Source organism: Branchiostoma lanceolatum, chromosome 15 (genome assembly GCF_035083965.1).
Source record: "Branchiostoma lanceolatum isolate klBraLanc5 chromosome 15, klBraLanc5.hap2, whole genome shotgun sequence".
NCBI classification, from domain to species: Eukaryota; Metazoa; Chordata; class Leptocardii; order Amphioxiformes; family Branchiostomatidae; genus Branchiostoma; species Branchiostoma lanceolatum.
The window spans coordinates 17,268,201-17,293,844 of NC_089736.1; the positions used below are offsets into that span (position 1 = coordinate 17,268,201).

Sequence of the window (25,644 nt, forward strand, 5' to 3'; positions counted from 1 at the left end):
TCCTACAAACTCTTGTTACTGTTGTAATGTTTCAGGTATATGAAATCTATATAGAAACCACCTGTCCTCCTCCACTACAAAATGTTTTCAATTTCATAGAGAGACCCACACATTGGAAATAAGTCTTCACCATTGCAGCTTTATTGCCTCTCTCAAAGGTGAAAATTCAACAGCATAATGCAAAGTAATCATCAAAGTACAATTTAAAAACCTACAATACAACTTTATATTCATATGACAGACCTCATACACATTTCCTTTGATTGAATATGACTTTGATAGAAAAATACATTGACATAAGCTGTAGTTCTCATGAAATTACCACAAGATAACATCATTTTTACATTGTGATATTTCTTAACAGTCAAGAAACAGATACTGTAGAATCTGTCATAAAATCACCCTAAATTCATCCACATTATTCTTCAAATAGTGGTACTTTCTGTCATTTCAATGAATTCTTGAGAGATTTCTTAGAATTTGCCAGAAAGAATTTGATGGGCATCCATAAGTTTAAAAGCCTTTTAAAACCATTCTCTTTTACAACCAGCATTGTAGCAAAATCATCACTTTTTGATTATCTAATACTGTACATAAATCAAGGTGACGATGATGATATAAATCAAGGATTCGCTAATGTAATCACTCCAACATAGAAGCCTGCTGTGAAAACACACTGTGCTCTTTTTAAGATTGTGTCAAAAATTTCTTCTATCAACTTTCCTTCTTCGTAAATATAGAAAACACAAGATCATAACAGGCACAAACTGGTTGACACAGCACATTTTCAACTAAATCTATCATGACTTACAGCAAGGACATTCTATATAATGTCCTTGTTTATAGTTTTGAATTGCTTGAAACTTTCATAATTCAAAACAATCTACTTCAGCTGTCTTTTACATTGTTGTCATTCTTGCATTGCATATTTGTTAGCGAGAACATGAAACGTGGGCCAGGACCTGCCTGTACACTACACTACACAATACTTCTTATTGGCTCCTTTTCTGTGTGAAAGTCCTTTGGATCTACCAGGAGGAAGACTGGGTAGTCTCCCTAGTGGCGTGGAATATCGAGGTGCAATGGGTTTGATTCCTGTGTCTTTGTGTTGTGTCCTCTAAAAGCGCACTTTACATGACTTTCCTCACTTCACCCAGGACTGGTGTAAAAATGACTTCAGTTGGGGAGGTGAAATGCAGTGGAAGGAGAGAGATGGGCTCTGCCTTCCAATGCCGAGTCCAAGACATAGCGGATATTAAACAACCCACTGTCCCTACAGTCTCAAAAAGGCCATGGGACTCCCTAGAATGATTGTTTAATGAAGAACACAATGAAAAGCATCAATCTATCAATCAATCAACCAATCAATCAATCAATCAAGTACATGTATGTCTTGCCAGGTGCCAATGGTGGGGAGGAAGTTAAAGCTTTGGAGGTTTGCTACAAAACGAGCATTAAAACCCTTTTCATTGTCTTTAAAAATTGTCTTCTGGGTCCACCCAAGGAATTTTCAAACCTCCTTGGTCCACCCATGGAGGTTTAGTCCACCTAACTGCAAGATGGCAAAACTGTGAGTGTTCTACTACCGGTAACTACCATGAACTGATAATGTAGAGATGGCGCTTTTCAGCTAAGCTGATTTATATCACAAAAATAAATTGTACAAATCTGTATTACAATGATGATGTTTATAATAAGGCACCAAATCAGCCAGGTCATATTGTTAATCTACATCTTCACACACTTGCCATCAACTACCAATGGAAAAAAATATTGACTTTCAAATATGATTGCAGAAACTTGTTTGTTTGTTTCTTGAAAAAATACATCACATCAATTTTTGCTTGGCCAACATGTTTGGTTAAATCTTTGGTACTCTAACTCACGGTGGCAGAATCAATAATCATATTAATCATTAGTTGGATTTTAAAAAGCTGTCGGTAAGGATGATATATTGAAGCATGGAAATATTTATCTACAGACTACAAACCATGTAGAGATATTCTACAGAAAATAGACACTCTCTAGCTAATGCTACAGATTTTACTTTCTGGTTTCTTTAGAGGCGAGCTGATTGGCTGAGACCGGGCACTTGCCGCCCTCTTCTCTCGTGCATTTGCTCTCAGCTGCTCAGACTGGACCCTGACCAGCTGGTCCTGCAAACTCATCATTATATTTTGGTTTTCCTTCAGTGCATTACTTTGAATGGATAGCTCCTGACGAAGGATTTCAATTTCCTCTTGAAGTTTGCGTTCCCGTTCCTCCACCACTTGTTGCTGTTCTTGTTCCAGTTTCTGCTGCTGTGCCTTGTATGTCTCCTGTACCTTCTCTAACTGTTCCTCTGCTCGCTGCTTCTCCTCTTTCAGCCTCTCCACCTCTGTTATCAACGTGTCCTTGGTTTTGTAGGTAGGCCTGGGTGCAGGCTTCCCCAACCCTCCCGGTGGCTCACTCACGGTTGGCACCAGTGCGCCCGCCCGACCCCGACTGCGGCCGGCACGCAAACGGTTCAACGGTCGCTGCACTCCAGGCATTGGACCGACCCGCTTCATTCCCTCCTGCCCGCGGTAGGAGGAAGGTGGGGCCAGTTTCCCTTCCTTGGTGGTTACAGTGGGAAGGGACAGCTTCTTTCTAGCCTGATGATTGCCCTCGCCGTTTTTGGCGACTTCAGACACATTTCGAAGGGCCACTGCCATTTGTTCAGAAGAGTCTGAGCTGGACAGGTGATCCATTTCATCTGCTGCCAAAGTATCCACACTACTCTCGGTCGACACACGTTTGATCTGGCTCTTCTCATCACTTAGCACCAGAGCTCCTTCCTTTCCCTTTGCTCTTCCCACCTGTGTGGAGGCTTTAGGGTTCCAATCGGCCCGTATAGTTTTCATTCCATCCTTACTTTTCAGTTCTTTATTTATTTGAATACTTGTTTCTACAGATACAATGCTGTCATTCCCAGAGGCCTCCGTCTCTGTGAGGGCATCATCATCAGTGACGCCCCCATCATCACTTTCGTCTGCATCTTGCTCGTCCTGACTAACCAGCGCTGAGGTACTCAGCTCGTTCTTGATCCAGGTTGGAATGGTTCCCTGTGTATCGTACTCAGAGGCCTCGGAGCTGGTGTACTCATCTCCGGCATCATTACTAGATGCTGAATGGTGGAGGTTTCGAGGGGGGACCTCTAGGTTTGGTCCCATCTTCTTTTTGAAGGATCGCTTCTTCCGAGTTCTTTTGCGTGGCGGCGGTGCGGCCGTTTCCACCTGTACAAACAGGTTCTGCCCATGCGCCACGACATGTGTCAGTGTCAGTGGGATAGGCTCCGCGCCGGGCGTTCCTCCGGTACCGATGATGGAGTCACAGCGCAGGATGGGGGTGGGTGTGGTGATGAGCTCAGTCTCCTTTTCACTGATACTTATGCTGCCTATACTGCTGTGGGAACTGTGTCGTTTGGCAGATCTACCTCGTGGCTCGCGTATGTCTACACCATCTCCACCCAAGTTATCTGCATTCTGAGAAGAACTCGATAGGGGTCTTTGAACCGAACTTGAAGATCCAACAGACAGTCTGTTTGTATCCTGTGTAGGAGTGTGTGCTCTGGTTTCTACAGCTATGTTATTCACACTTCCAGCACTGGTGATAGAGATGTTGCTAGAATTTCGCCGATGTCCAGTCGCTGTAAGGTCTTGTTCTTCACCAGTACCTGCTCCTTCGGCTGATTGGTTGTTATTCTCTTCTGGTTTATCTTTTGGCCTGTAACGTGTCCCCCAGAAGAACAAAGCGTTCTCTGAGTTGATGCCAACTGCGGTGAACATGTCCCCACAGGCTAACATGGTGACTGTTTTGTCTGATATACTAAGGTCTTTGACCTCCATGGGTGCATCTCTAGGCTTGGTATGACCGGTCCCCAGCTGTCCCTCCATGTTTCTGCCGAATGTGTAGACCTTGCCAGGTTCCACCAGCACAGACGTGTGGTGTGGCCCGACGGCCATGTCGATGGCCCTGTGGTTGGTCAGGGCTCGTACGACGGTGGGCACTTTCCGACCAGGAACTTCCACCTTCTGCAGCAGGTTCTTCATGGCCCTCAGGAAACCTTGCCGATGGTTCAAACCTAGTTTGTTACTCTCATTGTTCCCACATGCCAGTACACTGCCCATGTCTGTTAGAAACATGGTGCCGTCCACCCCACACTTGACTTCCCTGATGAAGACTGGCTCGCTGATCTGCACTTCCTGAGGAGAGAAATGGTCCACCTCGTCTCCCAGGCCCAGGCAGCCGTGCCTCCCGCGCCCCCACGCAAACACCTCGCCATCGCTTCCCACCGCAACGACGTGGTGTGGCCCGCAGGAGATGGCACGGACGTCCACGCTCAGCAGAGGCTCGATCAACCGCGGCCGGGATGCACTCATCCAATCTCCGTGCCCCAAGCAGCCATTGCTCCCATCTCCACAGGTCATCACTATCCCATTGTCACTGACAAACACACTAAAGCCATCTCCACAGCAGGCACGAACAATAGACTTGCCCTTCAAGGCCTCCACCATTTCTGGCTTGCTGCGACCCTGAAGGTCCCCGTGACCTAACTGGCCTTTGCTTCCCTCCCCCCAGGTGTAGACTGCCCTTTCCATCGCCACCACGACCATGTGTTCTAACCCCACAGCCACCTGTCTGATCTTGATCTTGGCAGGCAGCTCGATGGGTGTGAGAGTCATAGCACACGTGTCCAGGTAAACAAGGACAGATCTGGTCCGGCGCCGCTTGCTGCTGGCCAGTTGTTTGGAACCGTCGAGGGACGAAGACAACTCATCCTCCCACTCTGTGGCGCCCTCTTCATACCTGTACAACAGAAAATCATTAAACTAATTGTTAATGTTACCTCTCAGAAATCAGCTCTTATCTTCAAAACTTGGTCATTCATTATCACATATCTTTATCTAAAAGACTCTTTCTTTCAGGCAATTATACATGCAGACGACAGAAAGAGAAAAGAACTTGCTGTCCCATTTCCAAGCAGAAGCAAGAGGAACTAGCTAGTTAAGACCCAGTTCATATACTAAAAAAAACTGAAGTGATTTAAACATCGAACCCAAATAAAATGATCCGATCCAAATCAATTATTGCAGTGTGAACGCTCCCAATCCAATTGATTTTCCCCGGATTGGCCTGGATCATTTGTGATCCACCTCCAGGAGGTCGTTTAGGTGGATTGCAACGAACTGCAATTGATCTGGATTGGGTAATTTTAATCGGACTCAATGTTTAACTCACTTTGTGTTTTTTTTTAGTGTGAACAGGTCTCAGTCTCCTTTAACAGTAGTTCATGCTACCACAAACATTAGCCAAACACCATTCCCTACCATCTCTGCAAAATACCGTCCTTTTTGTCAGACCAGTACTAGCAGGATTTATTAATCCGCTGTTCATCAATGGCGGGGTATTATTTGCCCGTTTTAGTGACACCATAGCACTGATTTTGCCCCAGATCAGTAACGATGAAGTATATGAGGTTTACTGTAAATGCATTTAAGTACTATCTTGTTTTGAAATGAACACTCCATAAATTTTTCCCAACCATGAAATTAAATCACTTCAAACTTTAATGTATCTATAGTAAGCTTGGTGTATGTGTACCTTGCCATCAGCTCTGGTAATCTGTGATACAGCAGCTCATTAGCAGACGGTCTGTACTGGGGCTCACGCTGAAGCATGTCCTGAATCAGGTCCTTGAACTCATGACTGTAGTTCCCCTTCACAGGAGCAAACTGCCCATTCATGATCTTATTCACCAGGGCGGGTAAATTGGAGCCCTCAAAGGTCCTGTGTAAGCATGCCATCTCGTACATGATACAGCCCAACGCCCAAATGTCCGACTTGTCATTGTATGCCTTCCCCTCGCACATCTCAGGCGAGATGTAATAGGGCGTGCCCAGTACAGTGTTAGCACCGTGGTTTGCCGAAGTCATCATTTTGGAGATTCCAAAGTCTCCAACTTTGATAACGCCTTCCTTTGTAAGAAAGATGTTGGCTGTTTTGAGGTCTCTGTGCAGGATGTTGTGTTCATGAATGTGCCGTATTGCTGCTACTATTTGCTGGAACATGAAGAGGATCTCTTTTTCTGACAGTGGAGTTTCCCTTTGTCCGACATATTTTGCAAGAGTCCCTCCATCGGCATATTCCATCTCAATCATCAGCACCCCGTCCTCCTCAAAACTGTCGTAATACGTGATGATGTTTGGATGGTCTAGCATCGCCAGGACTTTGACTTCATTCAGAGCCATCTGTCTTTCAGACGCTGTTAAATCATGCATGTTGATTTCTTTTAAGATGACCAGAGAATCATCATCCTTCTTGCGATACAGTACCGCGGTACCGTACGCTCCCTTCCCTACAGTTCTGATCTTCTCAAACCCGGCCAGCGTCTGTGGACTGGAGCCGTTCAGCTGCTGCAATTTCTCCTCCCTGAAGTACAGCTCACCAACAGTGGTGGAACTGTCCTCTCCTATTCTCTGCATGCTGATCTCTCCTGCTGACAGGTCTTTAGCCATTCCAACTGACACTCCTAACAAGGTCTCCATCTCCTGTAGTATGGTCCCACTCTCCACACTCTGAACAGCACTGCAGGCCAGGAAGTCCAGTCTGGCATTCACAAAGGACCTGTCCAGGTGGTTTTCAACCAACGTGCTGTAGAAGTCACGGATTGAGGATTGTTCTATGATATTCACAGAAGTCAACAAACGGTCAGAACACACATAAATACTTCCTCCCGAGCTGTGCATCACGCAAGCCATGCTTTCCACCTTTATTCCCCCCAGTACTTCTGCTGTCTGCTTCAGAATGCCGTCGAGGGTGGAGTTCTCATAGTTGTACCTGATGACGTGTACGTTAGGGAGAACTGATGCAGCAATGGTGCCACTGTTCTTGGCACGTGAAGAGAGAAGAAGAAGTCTGGGTGGACTGAATGAAATGTTCTCATCAACTGGAATGGTGGAGATAGTGGACTGGCTGCCCTGTTTCTGTGGAGGGTAGAGGACTCCCACTGAGGTGAAGAGTGTGTTGTCAGCTTTCGTGTCCTCTCTGGTGACTTGTACATCCACTGGAGGCCTTGTGCCTGAATACAACAGGAAGGGTGGTACATAACGATTACATCTTCTACTAAAAGATCATGGGTCTCATGCTTGTAATAGCTTTTTAGAACTTGTTGCTCAAGGTACCTAATAGTAGTAGTTCATGTATGAGTAGACTGCTTGCGATTCTATCACTGTCTGCCAGGGAGAGCAACAATACACAGAAAAGGTTGGACAGCTTTGCCGGCCCCCTAGCCAGACTGGAGAGCTTTTTTCCGCTGTTAGGACAGGACAGCTCTTTCCAGCATCTCCTAACAACATGACATTCCCATATAGTCTGAGTTTCAATTCTTCAGCTGTTCTGTTATACTTGACGATGTGTGAATAGACCAGACATATTCTCAGGTGTCTGACATCTTGGCTCCTGTATATTATAATACTTACTTGTGCCCTTCTGCTCTCCGGCCCCCTGGCTCCCAGCACTACTTCTCCTGGAGGTTGCTGTCTCTCCTGAACACATGAAAATACATCTTACTGATGGGAGGTTGGGTTCACACTTCTTAATTTAGAGCCCAGGGGTACCTCAGCATTTGCACAAATTTTATGAAATTCATGCAAATATTAGAGAAAAAAAATAAAAATCACTTTACGAAAAGGCACGAATCACTTTTGGAAAATCTCATGAAAACGTAAACATTCTATGAAAAGTCACTAGAAAGCACTTTGAAAAACCTACAATGAAAGACGGTATGCATGGGGGGTCCTGGCAATGCTTAACGGTAAATTCAGGCTGTCCGACAACGCTTACGATAAATTCAGGACGGCCAACAATGCTTAACGGTAAGTTCAGCAGATTTAGAAAATGAGATACCCCTGAAGACGACGGTTGTTTGTCACTAGTCGCCCTGATCTTGTGGCAAGAGACCTGGTACGCCATCTATTCTCACACGCCTGCTCCGAACCCTTTATATTCAGAGGCGGCGAAATGAAATTTTCTAACGGTGGGACGAATTACTCATGATCAACATGACGAGTGCCGAAGGCGCAACATTATTAGGGTGGTCCTGGGAGGTATGCTCCCCCGGAAAATTTTGAAATCTTCACCCTCTGAAACGCTATTTCCTGCATTTGCAAGTTTTATGACATCTTTATTTGTAAAAATAAAATACAGAAGGGTTTCAGCTTGATTTTTGAGGGGCATCACACCCTCCAGACCTCATCGGAGCCGCGACATGCTCCCCGTGAAAGTTTTTAAATCTTGACACCCTGAAACGCTATTTTTTGCATTTCAACCTTTCGACTTGTGAAAAGATACAGAAGAGTTTCAGCTTGAATTTTGGAGGGCGACGCCCTCCCGACATATTTTTTTGCCAGAGCCGCGATGATCCTAGGGGGTTTGGGGCTTGCTACCCGGAGAAATCTTGACCCGCCGAAACGCTATTTCCTGCGTAACAAGGAATTACTCAATAACCCTTAACGTTGAATTCAGGATGACAAATAACGTGCTACGTAAAATTGAAACGACCAGTAAGACTTCACGATTAATATATTGATAACGTTTAACGTTGAATTAGAGCGGGCCGGCTATGATTAACGGTGAATTAAAATACAGCACATAACTGTAAACGGAAAGGGGCATGCAGGTCCTCATGGAAAACCGAGACATTCTATGCAAACCTAGCCTCCGTTGCAGTCCTTTTCCCCGCAGCGTGTTTTTTTTTTTCAATTTTTTTTTTTGGGGGGGGGGGGGGGGGGGGGCCACGTATCTGATCCCGTATCCGCCGTGCCTCTGTGTCCGCTATAGACCCTGTGTCCGCTGCTGGGGAAGGACTGCGTTTTGTCGCTTCCAGCAAAGGCAATTAATGTATCCGCGAGAAGTAATTAACACTACCGGGAGAAGTAATTCACACTACCACGAGAAGCAATTCAAATGTTACGTTGCACAAAGCCCACGTGAAGTGACGCATGCTTCCTTGCAAATGATTATCATGTTGTCTTCAAAGTCGAGTTACAAATTGTCTGAAATGTGGCCTGATGTTTCTTTCTATTGCTGATATATTCTGTGGATTCAGCCGTCGTAGCTAAGAGATCTTATAATTAGAGTGTTTCTTATACGACAGAGAAGACAACAAGGGGTCAGGGGTTAGATTATGATCGGCCATTGTGTAGCGCAGCGTGCGCGGAGAAAGTATTGCAGCTTTCTCACGCTTTGTGAGACATGTTTGAGCCACGTTTCCTTGCACGAAAAGCACAAAATCATTATAGCAACTTCGATGGATGTACGAAGGAAAAAATGCGAAAGGTTCGTTCATTTAGGTGTCCGTCCGTCGTGTTTTGAAAAGACATCCCGGCAACCGTTAGAACGTTGTCGCTGCTCAAAGGGGCATGAAGATTTCCCCGCGCTGGCCGTGTTTATTACGGGAAGTTCGCACATCCATGGCAATGGTGATAAGTGGTTTTTGATGGGCCTTTGCTGGAAGCGACAAAACGCAGTCCTTCCCCAGCAGCGGACACAGGGTCTATAGCGGACACAGAGGCACGGCGGATACGGGATCCCAAGCAGATACGTGGCGCCCCCCCCCCCCCCAAAAACACGCTGCGGGGAAAAGGACTGCAACGGAGGCTATGCAAACCGGCGTTAAGAGAAGGTACTTTCCTGGGGAAAAAGTTTGTCACCGTGTTTTAATTTAAATCAGTTGAAACACAGTGTTGTACCATACAGTAGTAATACTATGGAAAAGCATCTTTGCCGTGTCATGATTTCACGGTGGAAAGGAAAACTAAGAAAACAAATGAGGAAAATTCTTGAAATATATTATTAGGGTTTTTTTTTTCTCATTCATGTTTTGCCTTCACGTGGAAATGGACCAGTCTCCAACTTGGGCCCCGTTCATGATTGAAAATGTAAACCGGTTCGAACCGTTTCAGCAATGTAAACCGTTTTACTTGTGAACATGAACGTTCCGTAACGGTTTCGTTCCGGTTTACTCTGAACCTCCTCGCGAGGTAGTCTAGAACAGTTCAGAGTAAAACAGTTTCGCGGAATTGTAATCATGAACGCGTTACGGAACCGGTTCACATCGTCATACATCTGCACACGGAGGACTTGCCTACACCAAACAAATGTGCAATTGTCCTGAATTCACAGCCCGTTGCCATGTACCATAAGGCGACACTTTATACAGAAACAGCGTACCTATTAATATTGACGCTTCCGCCGAGTCAGTCTCGGTCGCACTTGATCACAGATGTACTGAAACGTATGCTGCGTTCCTTACGGCTACTGTGGCTAGGCCAAGCAACAACCCTTTCGCGGTGACGCTTTCTTGCCATGAGGGCCCACCTATTTCCAGAAATACAAAAGCAACAAGAGTTGGGGAAAGTCTATTCCCGCCATGTTGTGGAACATGGGACTGTAGACTGTACTTTGACCCCGACCTGTGACCTTTAATGGGCCCCACTAGCGGTATACACCGTTTCCATTCGGAATATATCCGAAACAGTTCGAACCGGTTTACATTTTCAATCATGAACGGGGCCTTGATGTTAGTGAGTTTTGTCTGTGTTCCCAGGAAGGTTGCTGACCTGACTGCTGCACTTTGCTGGCATCTGGTGCGTTGTCACCTTGTCCACTCCCCTCCTCCCCCTTGATGCCAGGTGCTGCTCCTGTAGCTGCAGCTGCGTCTCTACGGGTGCTGTCAGTACCATTTCTGGATATAGCTACAGAAAAATAGATTGGTAGATTAGTGGTAAATAAGTAACAGCTATGTAGCATCATGTTTTACTGCTTCTCCCTCCCTTTGGACTGTTCCATATCAACCTTTTGCAGAAATGGACCTTCCAAAAATTACTACTAATACCAATACTTGCACTATCCCAACATCACACAGAATTGAACCCCAATGCAGAATGGACTCTTCCTAGTTACACCTCCTCCATCTCCATGGTAAAAGCTACCTCCATACTGCAGGAACCCAAAATATACATTTTTGGTCTGAAATCCCAAAAGAAATCATTACAGTCCATTCCGAGTCACCGCAAGGGTTGTTATTGTCATATTTACAACTGATATCAATTCTTTGTCTAGGAGATTTCAGTTTGGAAATATTGTGAATGTCATTCCAACTTTATAATTATTTGCCCGGTTGTGTAAATCTTTGGAAATATTACTAATGTGGAATATAATATTTCTAATAGTTTCTAAAAAATGGTTACAGCATTCTACCATTTTTTATAATTATTTGTAACCTATTATAAATGGGTCAGTGAAGAAAGTTAGTTAGTTAAAATCCTCCCACACCATCACACATATTTGCGAATTATGCTTGAGCACCATGCATAGATGGCTTGCACAATGGACCTAACAGTGTCCAGCAGTGACATCTAAAAATACACAGAGGCAGGCAATACGACTGGATAAGCACCTAATTTTATGGGGGCAATTACCCTAATCCACTATTTAGAAAGCTTTGTCTATATTTCGAAACTTAGAGAAATCACATAGATATTTGCAAATTATTCTAAATAAAGATATTTTTGTGCAGTCTCTTCTAAAATGTTTCTAAAAAATCTAATTGGATTAAAATAAATCCAAATTTCTATATTGAATTTTTTTGAAAATTTAGAATCATTGTGACTTAGATATTCTTTTATTCAAATTTATTCAAACTAATTACAAATATCATCTAAAAACCCTTGCGGTGACTTGGAATGGACTCTAAGGTCTCACACGGCAATTAGGCTATCCCATTGGAATCAATGCTAAAAAACGCAACTTTATGGGTGCAAATTTAGAAAATGAACAACTGTTCTAAAGATGTTTTGCTTTCTATTGGAAGCACACGTGTTTGTCATGCAATAAAAAAAAGATTCACCCAAATCTAACCTAGACAACAATATTTATCGCAATTTAAACTGCAAGTAACTACTAACCGCACAAGGCCGCTGTTGTACCACCAGCGGCTGACCGCAGCACTCATTTAAAAATGTGTACACGTCCGACCTATCGCTCAGATGACGAAACTTTCCTACCTAATCCTGACAGTAATAAACAGGCTTTCATCTCAAATTCTTTTAATATCAGGTGGGGCCCACAAAAGGCAATTTACAATCCACCTAAACACACGATTTCTATGCCGTTATTTTTCTAGGCTGGATTCTTTGGGCATCTACACGCGGAGTAATTCAGGCATGAGACCTTATAAAGTGACCAGTGTGTTGGGTTGGGGTTTTGTGCCCGTGTGAAATTTGCGTGCACCTGAGAAATTTGCGCATGAAAAAATAAAGTTCATGAAATGCGTCAGAAAATGTGTGTTACAAAATCCTTAAGTCAGAAAAATATTACCCTACGATATGATTTTGCATCTGTTTCCTTAATTTTTGGTTTGAATTCATGGTCCCTTGGGAATATATAAGCTGACTCTCAAGGGATTTAGAACCTCATCTTTAAAGTTAAAGATGACGAGCAATAGAATTGAGTATCCTTTTGTTGCATTCTACAGTTCAAAACCTTGTTCTTTCAATTTTCAAGTGATTTTCAAATGTTAAGTTTAAATATAAAAGATGAAATTAAGCTAATAGAATGGAGAAAAGCCTCAAGTAGTTACATTTTACAATACAAAGCCTGATATAAGTAAGTTAACCATGTATTTCTGAAAAATCTTAGTGATTTTCAAATGTTCAGGTTTCAAGCCTAAAAAAGTTCAACTATTCCCAAGAGACCTATTTCCAAGGGACCTAGAAATCTACAGTTTTCAAAAAAAAATTCAGGTGACAGAAGGAAAATTGTATCACAGGGTCACATTTTTCACGTACAGAAAACCTGTTCCCAGTGTGTTCGAACAGTTGTGGAGACTTTCTATTGTAGAGCATGAGATCAATGAAATCTCAGCATTGAAAAATCATACTTGGACCCTAATTCATATCCTGTAATGTACATGTATGCTACATTTAATATTTGATCATATAATTATAACATCTTGTGCATTTGCATCAGGGCTGTCTCCAGCTATAGATTTCTTTCTGTCCCACGCCTTGGTCCCACTCATTGATAAACGTCGGTGGAATAAATCTCTTTGTTGTGTAAAAAGAGTCTTTTCATTCAGTGACTTACCAACCTGATGAAACTATTCACGGATGAGAACAGGTACTCATCAGCCCTTTTCGTTGGAAATCCTGTATGAACAGCACCACCTATCAGTGCCCTAAGCAGGGTACAGTGAAAAATAAAACAACTACCGTCGCCATGGCAATGTTTTTTTTTCATTGCCAATCTTGTTGTTGTTAAATCTATCATTTTAAAGCCAACAAAAATACATTTCAACCAATTTAATGTAATGAAGCAAGCAAATTTCCATCCCAGGACAGAGGGACGGGTCCTGGAGACAGCCCTGGTTTGCATCAAGTATTTCTAATTACCCATAATGCCCTGAAACATTAGCTTGAAGAGAGTTTCCTGGCCTGACCTGAAGAGGTTTTACCCAGTTTTTTGGAGTTAGCAGAGCTGTGTTCTTCTCCCCGCGCTGTCCTGACACCCTGCCGATCCCGGGGGTCTCCGCTGGGGTACCTGGTCCTGGCAGACGTGCTGGATGCCATGGTTGGGCAGTCCCACCTTACTCCATCATGGCAGGGCAATCCTAAAATAGATCAAACTAGCATCTGTACAAAGTCACACAAAACACTGCCCATAGCCAGGACACCAGATGAAAGGATGTATCTTTATATTGGGAACATCAAATGACTGTGCGATGAATCAACTTGACAGGGAAATGTCTTGAAATTCAAATGTATAACATACTTAAACGACCTTTAAGCCACTCAGACTGTAGGAGTTTCCAATGTGTTATAACCAGAGGCCAGTCACATCCAGGAACTTTTGCGATTAGAAAAAAGTGAATTTCAAAGTGATCTTGTACCACTTTCGATCACTAAAGAGCTATTCTTTAACTGGTCATGACAGAGAAGACAGATGCTCTCATCTCCCAAAGGTACTTTTATTTTTTTTAGCCTCAAAATCCACCCAGTACGTTCTTATTTTGGACGGTACGTTTACTATTATTTTTGAAAATGGGGGCTTAGCTAACCAGGGATCCCCAAAAAATTAAAAGTTAAGTAAGGTTTTTTTGCCCATATTTCCCCAGCCTGTATTTTGGCTCGCAATTTGCTATTTTTTGGCTGAGAGGCGTGGATTCCCCGAAATCCGAGCGTCTCACCAAAAATTTGCTTTGATATGTATATAAATGGACATAACCCTATTTTGTTTGTTTTGGGGGTTTTGATATTTGTTTTAATTGGGTAATTGGGTAATATCTTTAGAAAATATGATTGGGTACAAGTCACCAAGCTATGTTAATTATATATCAGTATTTATATTTGATAAATGATATACAACTATTTTCCTTGATCAATTGCTGCAAGTTTCAGGTACATTTTCACTTGTTGAATTTGTTGAATTTGAAAGCACCATTGGCCACCGGTTAGGGGTCATAGCGGGGAACCTGTGCCCAATTTTTCAACATGACCATGATAATGATTGACAGTCCAAGCGTCATAAGCAAGGAAGATTATAATTTCAACAATGTACAGATATGTACACTTATTGTGCTTAATATTTATCTTCGCCGAGTACTTGTACTCGGAGAAGATTATGTTTTCGGGTTGAAAAATCTGTTGGGTGGGTCTGTATGTATGTCAGGAGCAAGGTCTGTATGTATGTCAGGAGCAAGAAAGCTTCAATGAATCTTTATGATTTTTGGTAGGTGTGTAGTGGTTGTGCAAAGGAAGGTCAAGTTTGAAAATGGTTCACCTTGCGTTTGAAAATGGTTCACCAGTGGACATTTTTTTGTTTGTATGTAGGCAAAAAAAGTGACGGAAACGTGAATGGATCTTCATAATTTTGTAGATGTCCTGAAAAAGGAGGTCAAGTTCAAAAATGGTTCCCCTGGCATTTTCTGTCAGTACTGCAGTGGGCTTTGTGTGGATGTGTATTTGTATGTCGCCAGCATAACTCGAGAAGCTGTTGATGGATCTGTATTATATTTAGTGGATTGGTAGGGTTTATAGAAAGGAAGGTCAAGTTTGATAATGGGCCTTCTAGCGGGTACTTAAGGTACTGCAGTGGAGCTTAAAAATTTAGGGGCATATTTTCTGAAAATGCTATGGTCATGATATTTGTGTGATAGATAGTTCATGCCACAGAAAGTGAGTTTCTGTAAATTTGGGCCCCCTAGCGGCTTGTTTAGAACGACAGTGGGTGTTTTTGTTTTGACATTCGGACATGAATAACTTGAGAAGGGGTCGACAGATCGTCGTGGTGTTTGGTATGTAGAGAGGTCAGATGGTACTTTACATAATCAATTACTAATTATGCAAATCAGGAGCTTATTTGCATAATTAGTAAGGAAAGTTTGTTAATCCACTGCATTTCATTATGGGACATGGGACAGTGTCAGGTCATGTAAACAGATGGCCTTGCATAAACCTACAGTCATGTAGGTCAAATAAATAAACAGATGAGGCACCCACTTTTCTCCAAGCAGAGGTGTGGGTCCAGCTGGTTTTTAACGTGTTCAACTTTAGGCATGGCTGACATAACTACAAGAGGACAAAATAGAAATCCTGACAAAAACACCTAAAAACACATTAAAAACCAGCCAGACCCACTCCTCTGCTTGGAGAGTACACTCCACCAAAACTGCACCACTGCTAGGTGCGGAAAAGTCACATGTACTATGTTTTTAAGATGTGTATGATATGGAATAAAGATTTATTCTATTCATATATTTGACTGTACCATTTCATCATCACTTTCAACTTACAACACTGCAATATTGAACCTTTGTCTCCCATATAATATCAACATACTCATATTTTTGTCATGACCAGTTATGACGTATATTAGCACACTAGACACATATACTAGTCCTGTACCACCGATTTTTAACCCTATCTAGACTGGACTCATTCGACCCCCCCTCCCTCATAACTTCCAAACAGTATGGTGCATGATCAAATTTGCAGGGGGCGATGAGCATGTAAATATTAATCACTCTCCATAGCAAGCCTTGATTATTTGGCGAAGGTAATGTGTTCGTGGAACTCTAGTTAATTTGAATGGTCCTCAGGCATAAATGAATAAAAAGAACCTACCTGTTTATCATCTTCTTTCCCTTGGACAGAAGTAGCTTGGATGCAGTTTACCTGTCAATTTGGTAATTTTCCGGGAGGTATGTTTATTCCGGGGGGGTATGTCCGGGGGGGGGGGGGGGGTATGTTTATTCCAGGGGGTATGTTTATGAGAGTACAGTATTTACAGGTTCAAGGATCTTTTTATTCATGTATGCCTGAGGACCATACCAGTTAAGTATTATATTGAGCAGAATAATTGTACATATCTTGTTCAAATTATAATCTCCCTTGCCACTTCGAAAGATATACAGTCAAACCTGCCCAAGGCGACCAACCGGCGGACCGAGCAAAAACGGTCGCGATGGACAGGTGGTCGCCATGAAGAGGATTCCACTCACATGTTTCCAGGTCGAGGTTTTCAAATACAGTACGTAAATGGATGGAAAATTATGTGAATTTAGACAGCATGACCCCCACTAGGTTCAATTCTCATTGACAGAAAGATCCTAAAAAAATTACATTTTTCGTTATCGTTGTATATCGCTACATCGTGTACAAATTTTCGTCCTAATTTTAGCCCTCCCGCATTCACACGTTACATTAAATAGTACACACACACACGCACATCATCGAAGTTTTAAGGCCTAAGACAAATCCCTAGAAAACACCTGCTGGCCCCAGCCTTTTTTGGGGCGCCGACCGATGGATAAAAAGGTTCAAAAAGTTTTCGATCTGACAAGATGAAAACGGTACGGTGTGATTTTGTCGCGCCGCGCCGCCAAGCTCTGTGCGACCGCATCGAAAGGTATTAGTCAGTGCAGCAGAACGCACAGCGTCCAATAAAGGTTTTTGAGATTCATGGAAATAAAAAGAAAATTAGAATATTAATTTTCATCAATAACTAGAGTATTCGTAAATGTTCATACACAAAAGCATCGTGTTTTAGAAAGGTCAGCGGTACGCCAAATCCGGGGCGCGCCAAATCCAACATGGCGTCGGGACCAAGGAACAACATTTCTCGCCCGATGTTGTGCCCGCCGCGAAGTCATTTTTCGGCGGAATTTAGTAAGACACAGACACATTTTTGTTGAAAATACAAGAAATAGATAGTAATTTCTGTGAAATCTGACTTTTTGACGCCATGCACTACGTATTCGTTTTGAAAATTGAGTTTAAACTGAACTGAGTTTGCGGTAAACTATACGATTACGATAGGCACAACAACATCACAAAATTTGTCTTTACAATGTTTATAGGGGGAACGTTTTATTAAAACACTTCATGGAGGAATCGATGCTATAACATTGCTATTCCATATATTTTTGTCCTTATTTTTGTCCTTCAAAGTCTTGAAAACATTTCCGTGAAATCCGACAGCAAAATGATCCGATGTCACCACACGCTTGAAAATTAGGCGGCCGCCATGGGCAGGGATTGTGCTCTGCGTGGTCCCAATTCGTGGCGGTCGCGTTGGACGGGTGGTCGCCTTGGGCAGGCAGCTTAATGCTTGTGCCTATGGGGAAAATTTTCGGGACCGAGAAAAAGCGGTCGCCATGGCCAGGTGGTCGCGTTGAAAAGGTGGTCGCCTAGGCAGGTTTGACTGTAGTAATGTAATGTTGAAAAAATAATTGTTGAAAAATTGGGCATAGGTTCCCCGCTATGACCCCTAACCAGGGGCCACCGGTGCTTTCAAATTTAACAAGTGAAAATGTACATGTACATGCATTTTCTACTTGGAACTTGAAGCAAGTGAATTGAAGTGATCAAGAAAAATTGTGGTAACATGTAATTGACATATAATCAAAATCATCAGATAGCTACCCAATAATATTTTCCTCCATTACCTCAAACAAAAGAAATATCAAAACCCAAAAAAACAATCAAAATAGGGTTATGTCTATAAACTTTTGCTTTATAGCGTCAAGGTTTTTGTGAGATACTCTGATTTCGAGTTCCCGTGGTAGGACCCACAATACTGAACAGAGCTTGACTGTAAAAGTAGCTCGACGTCTATGGCACACTTACTAAGAAGTTACCGATAACATGTTGACACTAGAAAACGCTAAATTGGAAAAATCTTACGGTCATTTTTGGAAATGAACCCTCTGAAAATATAAACGGTCTTCTGTGTCTTTCGTAACCCCGAAATATATTTTCCACACGTTTACGGTATCATTTCAAAGATCGAAATCCATGCTATGCAATATGTTGCTAGTTTTACTGTCAACACGGCTGACAGACGGTGGTGGCCATGTTTCGAGCAGTTGCTTACCGACAAATGTTTGCCGTTTTATAGATTTTGCGGCCTCAAAACTTATATCACAAGGGAAGCAAAGTTATACTTGTTCTTTTTACGTCTAACAGTTCTTCTGTGAACAAATTATTCTTCCGCCACGGTGCCGATAGTGTAGACACAAGTGCACCGCTGGCATATATGTTTTCTGACCAGCGCGCTTCGGTTTAAGATGAAAACAAAGACAGTCAAAGTTGTTCATATGCAAGTTGTACTTTGAAATGTCAGTCTGGCGTCTTATTTACTCCCGAATAATAACGTTTGAAGCGTCATATCGAGATCGACCTATATGTTTATTACGAGTACCGCCAAGATTTCACAAAGGCCGTCATAGCTGCGGGCAAATCAACGCCACTAGGCTGAAAAATAGCTAATTACATGTATTACGAGAAAAAATACCGGCAGAAAAACCTTAACTTTCAATTTTTTGGGTTAGCAAGGCCCCAGTTTTCAGAACAAAATAAACGTACCGTCCAAAATAGGAACATACTGGGTAGATTTTTAGGCTGAAAAAAATAAACATACCGGTACGTTTACTGGGAGATGAGACTAAGCATTCCATAGTTCACACTCACAAATCTCGCTGTGAGACCTCTATACCAATGCCTCAACTCCTCTCCTGTTTCTCTCAAAAGAAATGTGTGAGAGCCGCTCTGGATATGACCTCTTTGAAATTGTCTGGGCGCTACTCGCTGGCCGCCGCTACAAGTTGCACAAACGTAACATTCCCTTGCCAACAGAGATGGTATACCAATCCACAATTACGTGCCCAGTTTTGTTGTGAACTTTGATGCTGACGTATTATGTGGTAGTACATAATGAGTTTTACGACAAGCCGGCACAATGCTGGCCTTTTGCGTCAACATGACTCTTATGAGTCGGAAAGTTCCGGAGTTCCATGGAGCCCTAGCGGCTTGTTTGGAACTGCAGTGGGTGTTTTTGTTTTGACCTTCGGACATGAATAACTTGAGAAGGGGGTGACAGATCGTCATGATGTTTGGTATGTAGAGAGCTCAGATGGTGCTCTACATAATCAATGACTACTAATCATGCAAATCAGGAGCTAATTTGCATCAATAGTAAGGAAAGTTTGTAAATCCACAGCATTTCATAATGGGACATGTGACAGTGTCCCCGAAAACAGGTCACATAAACAGAGGGCCAAAAGTTATTATAAGGTCATGTAAATAAACAGATGGGGTGCTCACTACTCTCCAAGCAGAGGTGTGGGTCCTGCGGGGTTTTAACGTGTTCAGTTTAGGTGTTTTTGTCCAACACACGGTTGGCGACATAACGAAAAGGGGACAAAATGAAAAGCCTGAAAAAAAAACTAAAAACACGTCAAAACCAGCCGGACCTACTCCTCTGCTTGGAGAGTACTATTCTCCAAAACTGCACCACTGCTAGGTATGGAAAAGTCACATGTACTATGCCTTTCAAAATGTGTAGGATATCAAGATTTATTCTATTCATACATATTGACTGTATGATTTCATCATCACTTTCAATTTACAACACTGCAATATCAAACCTCTGTGGCCCATATAATATCAACTTGACAATAGTGGATACTCCTTTATCTGGAACGCCAACAATCTCGATCTAGACATACAACATATATGTACATTGTTAAGAAAAAGGCTGACCGACATACTACTAGTAGGGGTAGTACACAAAAATTTCAAACTCTTCATATCTTTTAAAACTTGGTGTCATCTGATAGGTATTTGTGAAAGAAACAGAATGGTTTTTGTTTCAACAAAATCGGACATACCGTTAGTAAGATACGGCCCTTCAAAGGTCTGAGAATTAGTCCTCAAATTCTCCGGAATCCGTAAAAACCGTTGAAATGTAATATCTTAAAACTGTCATAACTCAGTAATAATTCACATCAGAAACACCAAATAAGCTGCATTCTCTTTATTTACAATCATATTAACAAGTCCTTAAAGCTTGTAGCTTTGCCTTCCTCATTTCTTTAGATTTCTCATCTCAAAATATCACCAAAAGTGGGAAAAAATGGACATGGGCACAGGACATCTTAGCGTGCAGAGACTAAGTCAGCTAATTAAATATGCAAGATTGCGATATCTCTGTAACCGTACAATGTACAAGGAAACAACTTGGCATACATGGGTTCTGCAACATGCTGAATCTAAATATGACCATGAAATCTACATATCTGCTTCAGAAATTATGAATTATGATGAATAATTGATTTCCTGAGGTAATAAGATGCGCGTCCGCTAATTAAATATGCGAACTTGCCATATCTTCCCTATACTTGAAGATAAAAGAAAAAAACTTGGAACACAGAGGTTTAGACACATGCTGATTTCAAATCTAGCCTCAAAAATATAATCTGATCCAGGAATAATGAACTACATGTATTACCCAATGCTATATATTTACATTTGTACACACTGATATCCTTCATCGTACAATCTGCAATATTGGTCTGACAATTCAATATCCAGCACTCATTTCATTTCTTCCCCTTTTTTCACTGCAGGACTTCGTTTTCTTGTTGCAGGGCAGTCGCGTGGCAAAGTATTTATTGTATTGTACATGTATTACATTTCAATTTTACGGGAATCAGACAACTGGATCATGGAATAGGTGGCCATTGCTTCTCCGGTCTGGAACTATCTCTACAGTTGAATCAACTACAAAAGCTAAATCTACTTTTTGTATGGTTTTTCTATCCAGCCTAGACACACATAATGATGATAAATGATCACTACTAGGGGTAGAAGTTACTGAAGTTCTCTTTCTTCATGTACCAAAACTACAAAGTTATTAACGGCAAATAGAATATCTAGTCTCGTCTTCTTTTTCACTGGCAGTTCTGTTGGTTCTTCATCACTTTCCCCCTCTTCACTCTCTTCATTCCTGTGTCAAAAGAGAAAACGTCTGTTGAAATTCAAACTTTATAATACATGCACATGGCAGACACAAATTTCAAACAATGTATGATGAGATAAATATGAAACTTGGATACTTGGGTACTTTATTTCCTCCATTAGCTATCATACATATATACTAAGTACTGTAGTATACTGGTAATTACATACAATAATAAAGGCTATCCTTCATTATAAATGTAACAGCTTAATAAAGTTGACAGACCAGCATAGTTCTGTTACTCTTCTTCTCAATAAAATAAATCACAACGGAAACTACGACTCGTGTAGAGGGCACCTGGGCATCCCCGCCGCCCCCCTCCCCCTAGCAGTGACAGCAGAAGAAGGTGAGGATAGCAAGTACAGTTTTGTGCATTTTAAGTTTAGATTACGGCACTAGCAAAAAAAAACAGGAAACAAATGCGTCCATAGGGCGTTGAAAATGATTCATAGTAATCATACATGCAGCCACTGGCACGAAAATCCAAGTAAAAACGGCAAATTCAAATCATTTGAGCTACCATGCGGCATACAAAAACAACAGTGAGTCAACAGTGTTTACCGATAATCATACGGCCAAATTTGACATAAAAATACCCAAAACCCCACATAAAACTACGTAAAGACTTGGGAAAAGACATTACCTGGCATTTGGGTGGTAGAAGTGCCCGTATTTTGGCCCGATGCCGACGTAATCGGCTCCGAACTACAGCGGTCGGTAGCGCCCGCCCGGGCCGCCGTCCGCCATCTTGCTTCCTTCCCCAAAAAAAAGGCTCGTAATGGTGAAAGTAGGAGCCGATTCGGAGCCCACCATGGCTCGAATATATGCGAATTTGGTACCAAAATAACGACAATCTCTTGAATTTTCCCACGATATAAGTGGCTAAAAATTTTTTAAAGGGTACCATCGTCCGCAATTTCGATTTGAAAGATTAAAATGTGAATATTTTCACCCATGGAAGTCGCACAAGCTGGCCACTTACATCAAGTTGAAGCTCGTAATGTTGGCTACAAATTGGCGACTATCTTTCTTGTTTACGAGTGACGTAACGCTCCGTATTTGGACCGGAGCGGAGCCGGCCCTCCCCAAGTGCGTGACCGGGAAGTGGGTCCGCCTGCTCCCGAGGGCGAAACGCGCGTAACCCGATGGGCGATTTCTCGCTTATGGTTGACGGTATTTTAGTAAATCTTTCACAGATATTGAGTTAAGAACCTTCTTCAACTACTGATATAAAAATGTAAGCGATTTTTGACCGTTATGTATCAGATCGTACGCCTTGAATTTGGCTCATTTTTCGGTTTTGACGGGCCCGGAGAATAAATTTCGGTCTGTGCGCCACCCCTACTACTAGTATACATTCAAAGTTTTCTTTATAAATTATCTATCGATGACAGTAAGTTAAGATTTTGTAGGAATGTCTTGTGCCTATGGGGAAAATTTTCAGGACCAAGAAAAAACGGTTGCCATGGCCAGGTGGTCACGTTGAAAAGGTGGTGGCCTAGGCAGGTCTGACTACTCAGTATACAATAGGAATTGTAAAGGATGTACAAGGGGAAATACACTGGAAGTTGGATAGGGCAGCTAGTGAATGAGAGACCCTTTGTTTGACACAAATTCAAAACAGATGTCTCACACTTAGACTAGAGTGTACCTGAATGCATGTGCTTGGTTATGTGTGTCAGTGTGGGTTGGAATGTTGTGAGTGTGTGGGTTTGTACAATGTATAGTGTTGCTTGTGTAGCTCATTTCTTTTGTGTAACAATGCTACTGTCCTGGTCCTCCATGTTTGAAAAACTTGGGGTAACGAATTCACTGTAACTGTGGCACATACAGACACCACCACTACCCCCATCCCCCAGCAATATGATCAGCTGCATTCCCTCTAGCCCACCAACAGATTGACCCATCTTTTCCTCATGGAAATTCCATTAGAGGCCTTACCCCCATTGATAGCATTGGGGCCCAGAAAGTGTAGCATGCTGAGGTAGCCCACCCCACTAGCCCAACCCACCTTTTCCGGGAACCCGGTGGGTTCTTTAATATGCTCCAGAGATGTAGCTCTCCTCGAACACAGGGCCTCCAGCCATGTCCCTTCCGAGAGAACGTTCCTAACCGAAGCTAAGTACCCCTTTTTACCTGAGTCCGGTGAGGAAATAGGTGTTTAAAAGTGCCTTTCCCAAGGACTCAACAAGATTCGAACCCAATCTTTTGATATTTTGAGTCAACAACCCTAACCCACACGACCATAGCAGACTGTTTTAGCCTTACAATCTTCGTCAGTTTTGGGCCAACTCTTGATACGGGATGAGCTATTGGGCGTGATGAAAGCCTCAAAGGTCCAAAAATACATGGGGAAAATCCCAGAAGATTCAGAGGTGATCTCAGTTCTGTAACTATGCTCAATCCTCAAGGAAACAGCAACAACACATAACTAACACGCCACCCGACCGACCAAACTCCTGAATGCTACACGTCTTACCTGACAAGACGCTACTGTGTTGTGGGCGACTTCCCGTTCTTGGTCATGACGTTCAGAAGTAATCCTTAAGACAAAAACCCTCATCTCAAATCTGCCTAGACTTCGCAACTAAAGGTTTGTTGCAACTGAGCTAGATACAGTATTCGGAATGTGAAAACAAACATGGCGACATGTTCTACGACATGGTAATCTCAACAACACAAGTTACACCAATATAATCTGTGTACTATTATAGAACGCAGAAATCACTCTTAACCAGTAATAAGCTGACATCTTGTAGCATAGATAAGGCAGGTATTAAAATGTATCTATTTATACCCTAAAAAATATTGAAGTATTACGTTTTACGAATGAGTGGCTAGCTTTACAGCTTATTACGGAAGTAACAGGTGTTAGTCCAGTTGCATGCTGGGAAAATGTTAGTATCCAAGCAGATGTTAGGTAGAAGAATCGTACTGAACACGATGACATACTATATGTTTCCTATAGGGCGTATTCAGTCACGTGACCCTCCTCCTAGCAACGAGAGCACTGTCAGCCATTTTGGGGTCCACTTGATAGTGGAGCCCTATGGAACTCTCCGTAGAATTACTAGAAATCGCAGATGTTTTCTATGCCATTCACAGTTTCCCTTTGTGTGCACACCGCTGCCAAACTTGGTGTGGACGTGGCACGTGCTGCCAAACTTGCGGTGTGGACGTGCTGCCAAACTTGCGGTGTCGACGCGCTGCCAAACTTGCGGTGTCGACACGCTGAAAAACTTGCGATGTGCACACCGTGGCCAAACTTGGTGTCGACGCGCTGCTAAACTTGGTGTGGACGCGCTGCAAAACTGCGATGTGAACGCTGCGATGTGAACGCACCCAAAGTAGGTGTGTGCGAGCCCAAAGTAGGACCTCAAGTAGATGTGTGCGCACCCAAACCAAGGAGGTTGAAATTTAACCTCCTTGCCCAAACTAGGTGTGTGCGCACCCAAATTAGGTGTGTGCTGCACATTGGCCTGTCGGCCACGGTATCATGTAGAACGGACGGTCCCCGACCCTCGACCTCATGTGAAATGAATGGTCCTACTCTCCAAGCAGAGGTTGGTGGGGAAGATTGTTGGCCTCTACCAGGCTCCGTCCTATCGTTGGGAAAATAGTATAAATCAGACGAGGTACTCGCTATACAGGGTAGGTCCGCTATCATGACAGTGAAGCTCCATTATCGATGGACGGATGGCAGATTGGACCCTCTCTCCGTAGCTAACTCCCTTGGCACACTATTCACTCTATTAGGCCAATTTCTACTGTTTTTCCAGCCATCCCGCGGAGCCTGGTAGAGGCTAGAAGATTGTGACCTTTTTATCATATGCCCCGTTTTTTGTCCGCTCTCCCCACGAATGGTCCCTCTCCTGACTAAAGTTTACGCGAAATAGATTTTTGGCTATTGCCAACTCTGAAACCGCAATGACGTCAGGTTGCAAAGCTGCGCTCTAGACCTCATTAGTTTGGTCTGTTTGAAACTGACAAAGGTACATAACTAGTATTCATTGGTGAACAGTGTGAAGATAACTGGGCACAGGCAACTTCCCTGAGAAAAGCCCGGTTTGCATACCCGGTGAACCACCTTATGACGTAACACATCTTAACGTTTGTACTGAACATTCTATATGTATAGCTGCATATCCGGAAAAAAAGTTTTCGCAATTTGGCTCAAACTGGTGCAGTCCAGTGAGATATTCGCTTTAGAAAGGCCGGTAAATTGAGGCGTAGTGCTATGCACAGTGAACTAGATTTGGGTATGTG

The 25,644-nt window shown here is 42.7% G+C and overlaps 1 protein-coding gene across 2 annotated transcripts; it reads right to left on the reverse strand.

Annotated features, from left to right (window-relative positions):
- Positions 1-119: 119 nt before the first annotated feature.
- LOC136420875 (uncharacterized) lies at positions 120-24,022 on the reverse strand. Of its 2 annotated transcripts, none has more exons than XM_066407993.1 (6): positions 23,858-24,022; positions 13,535-13,690; positions 10,641-10,775; positions 7,500-7,565; positions 5,623-7,099; positions 120-4,827 (listed from the first exon to the last, which is right to left on the reverse strand). In XM_066407993.1, the coding sequence occupies exons 2-6, from the start codon at positions 13,647-13,649 to the stop codon at positions 2,025-2,027; spliced, it is 4,596 nt and encodes a 1,531-aa protein (XP_066264090.1). In that variant the 5' UTR covers positions 13,650-13,690; positions 23,858-24,022; the 3' UTR covers positions 120-2,024. The 2 variants fall into 2 exon arrangements, with proteins under 2 accessions (XP_066264090.1, XP_066264089.1); XM_066407992.1 differs by having other exon boundaries at positions 13,520-13,690.
- Between the last annotated feature and the right edge of the window lie 1,622 nt (positions 24,023-25,644).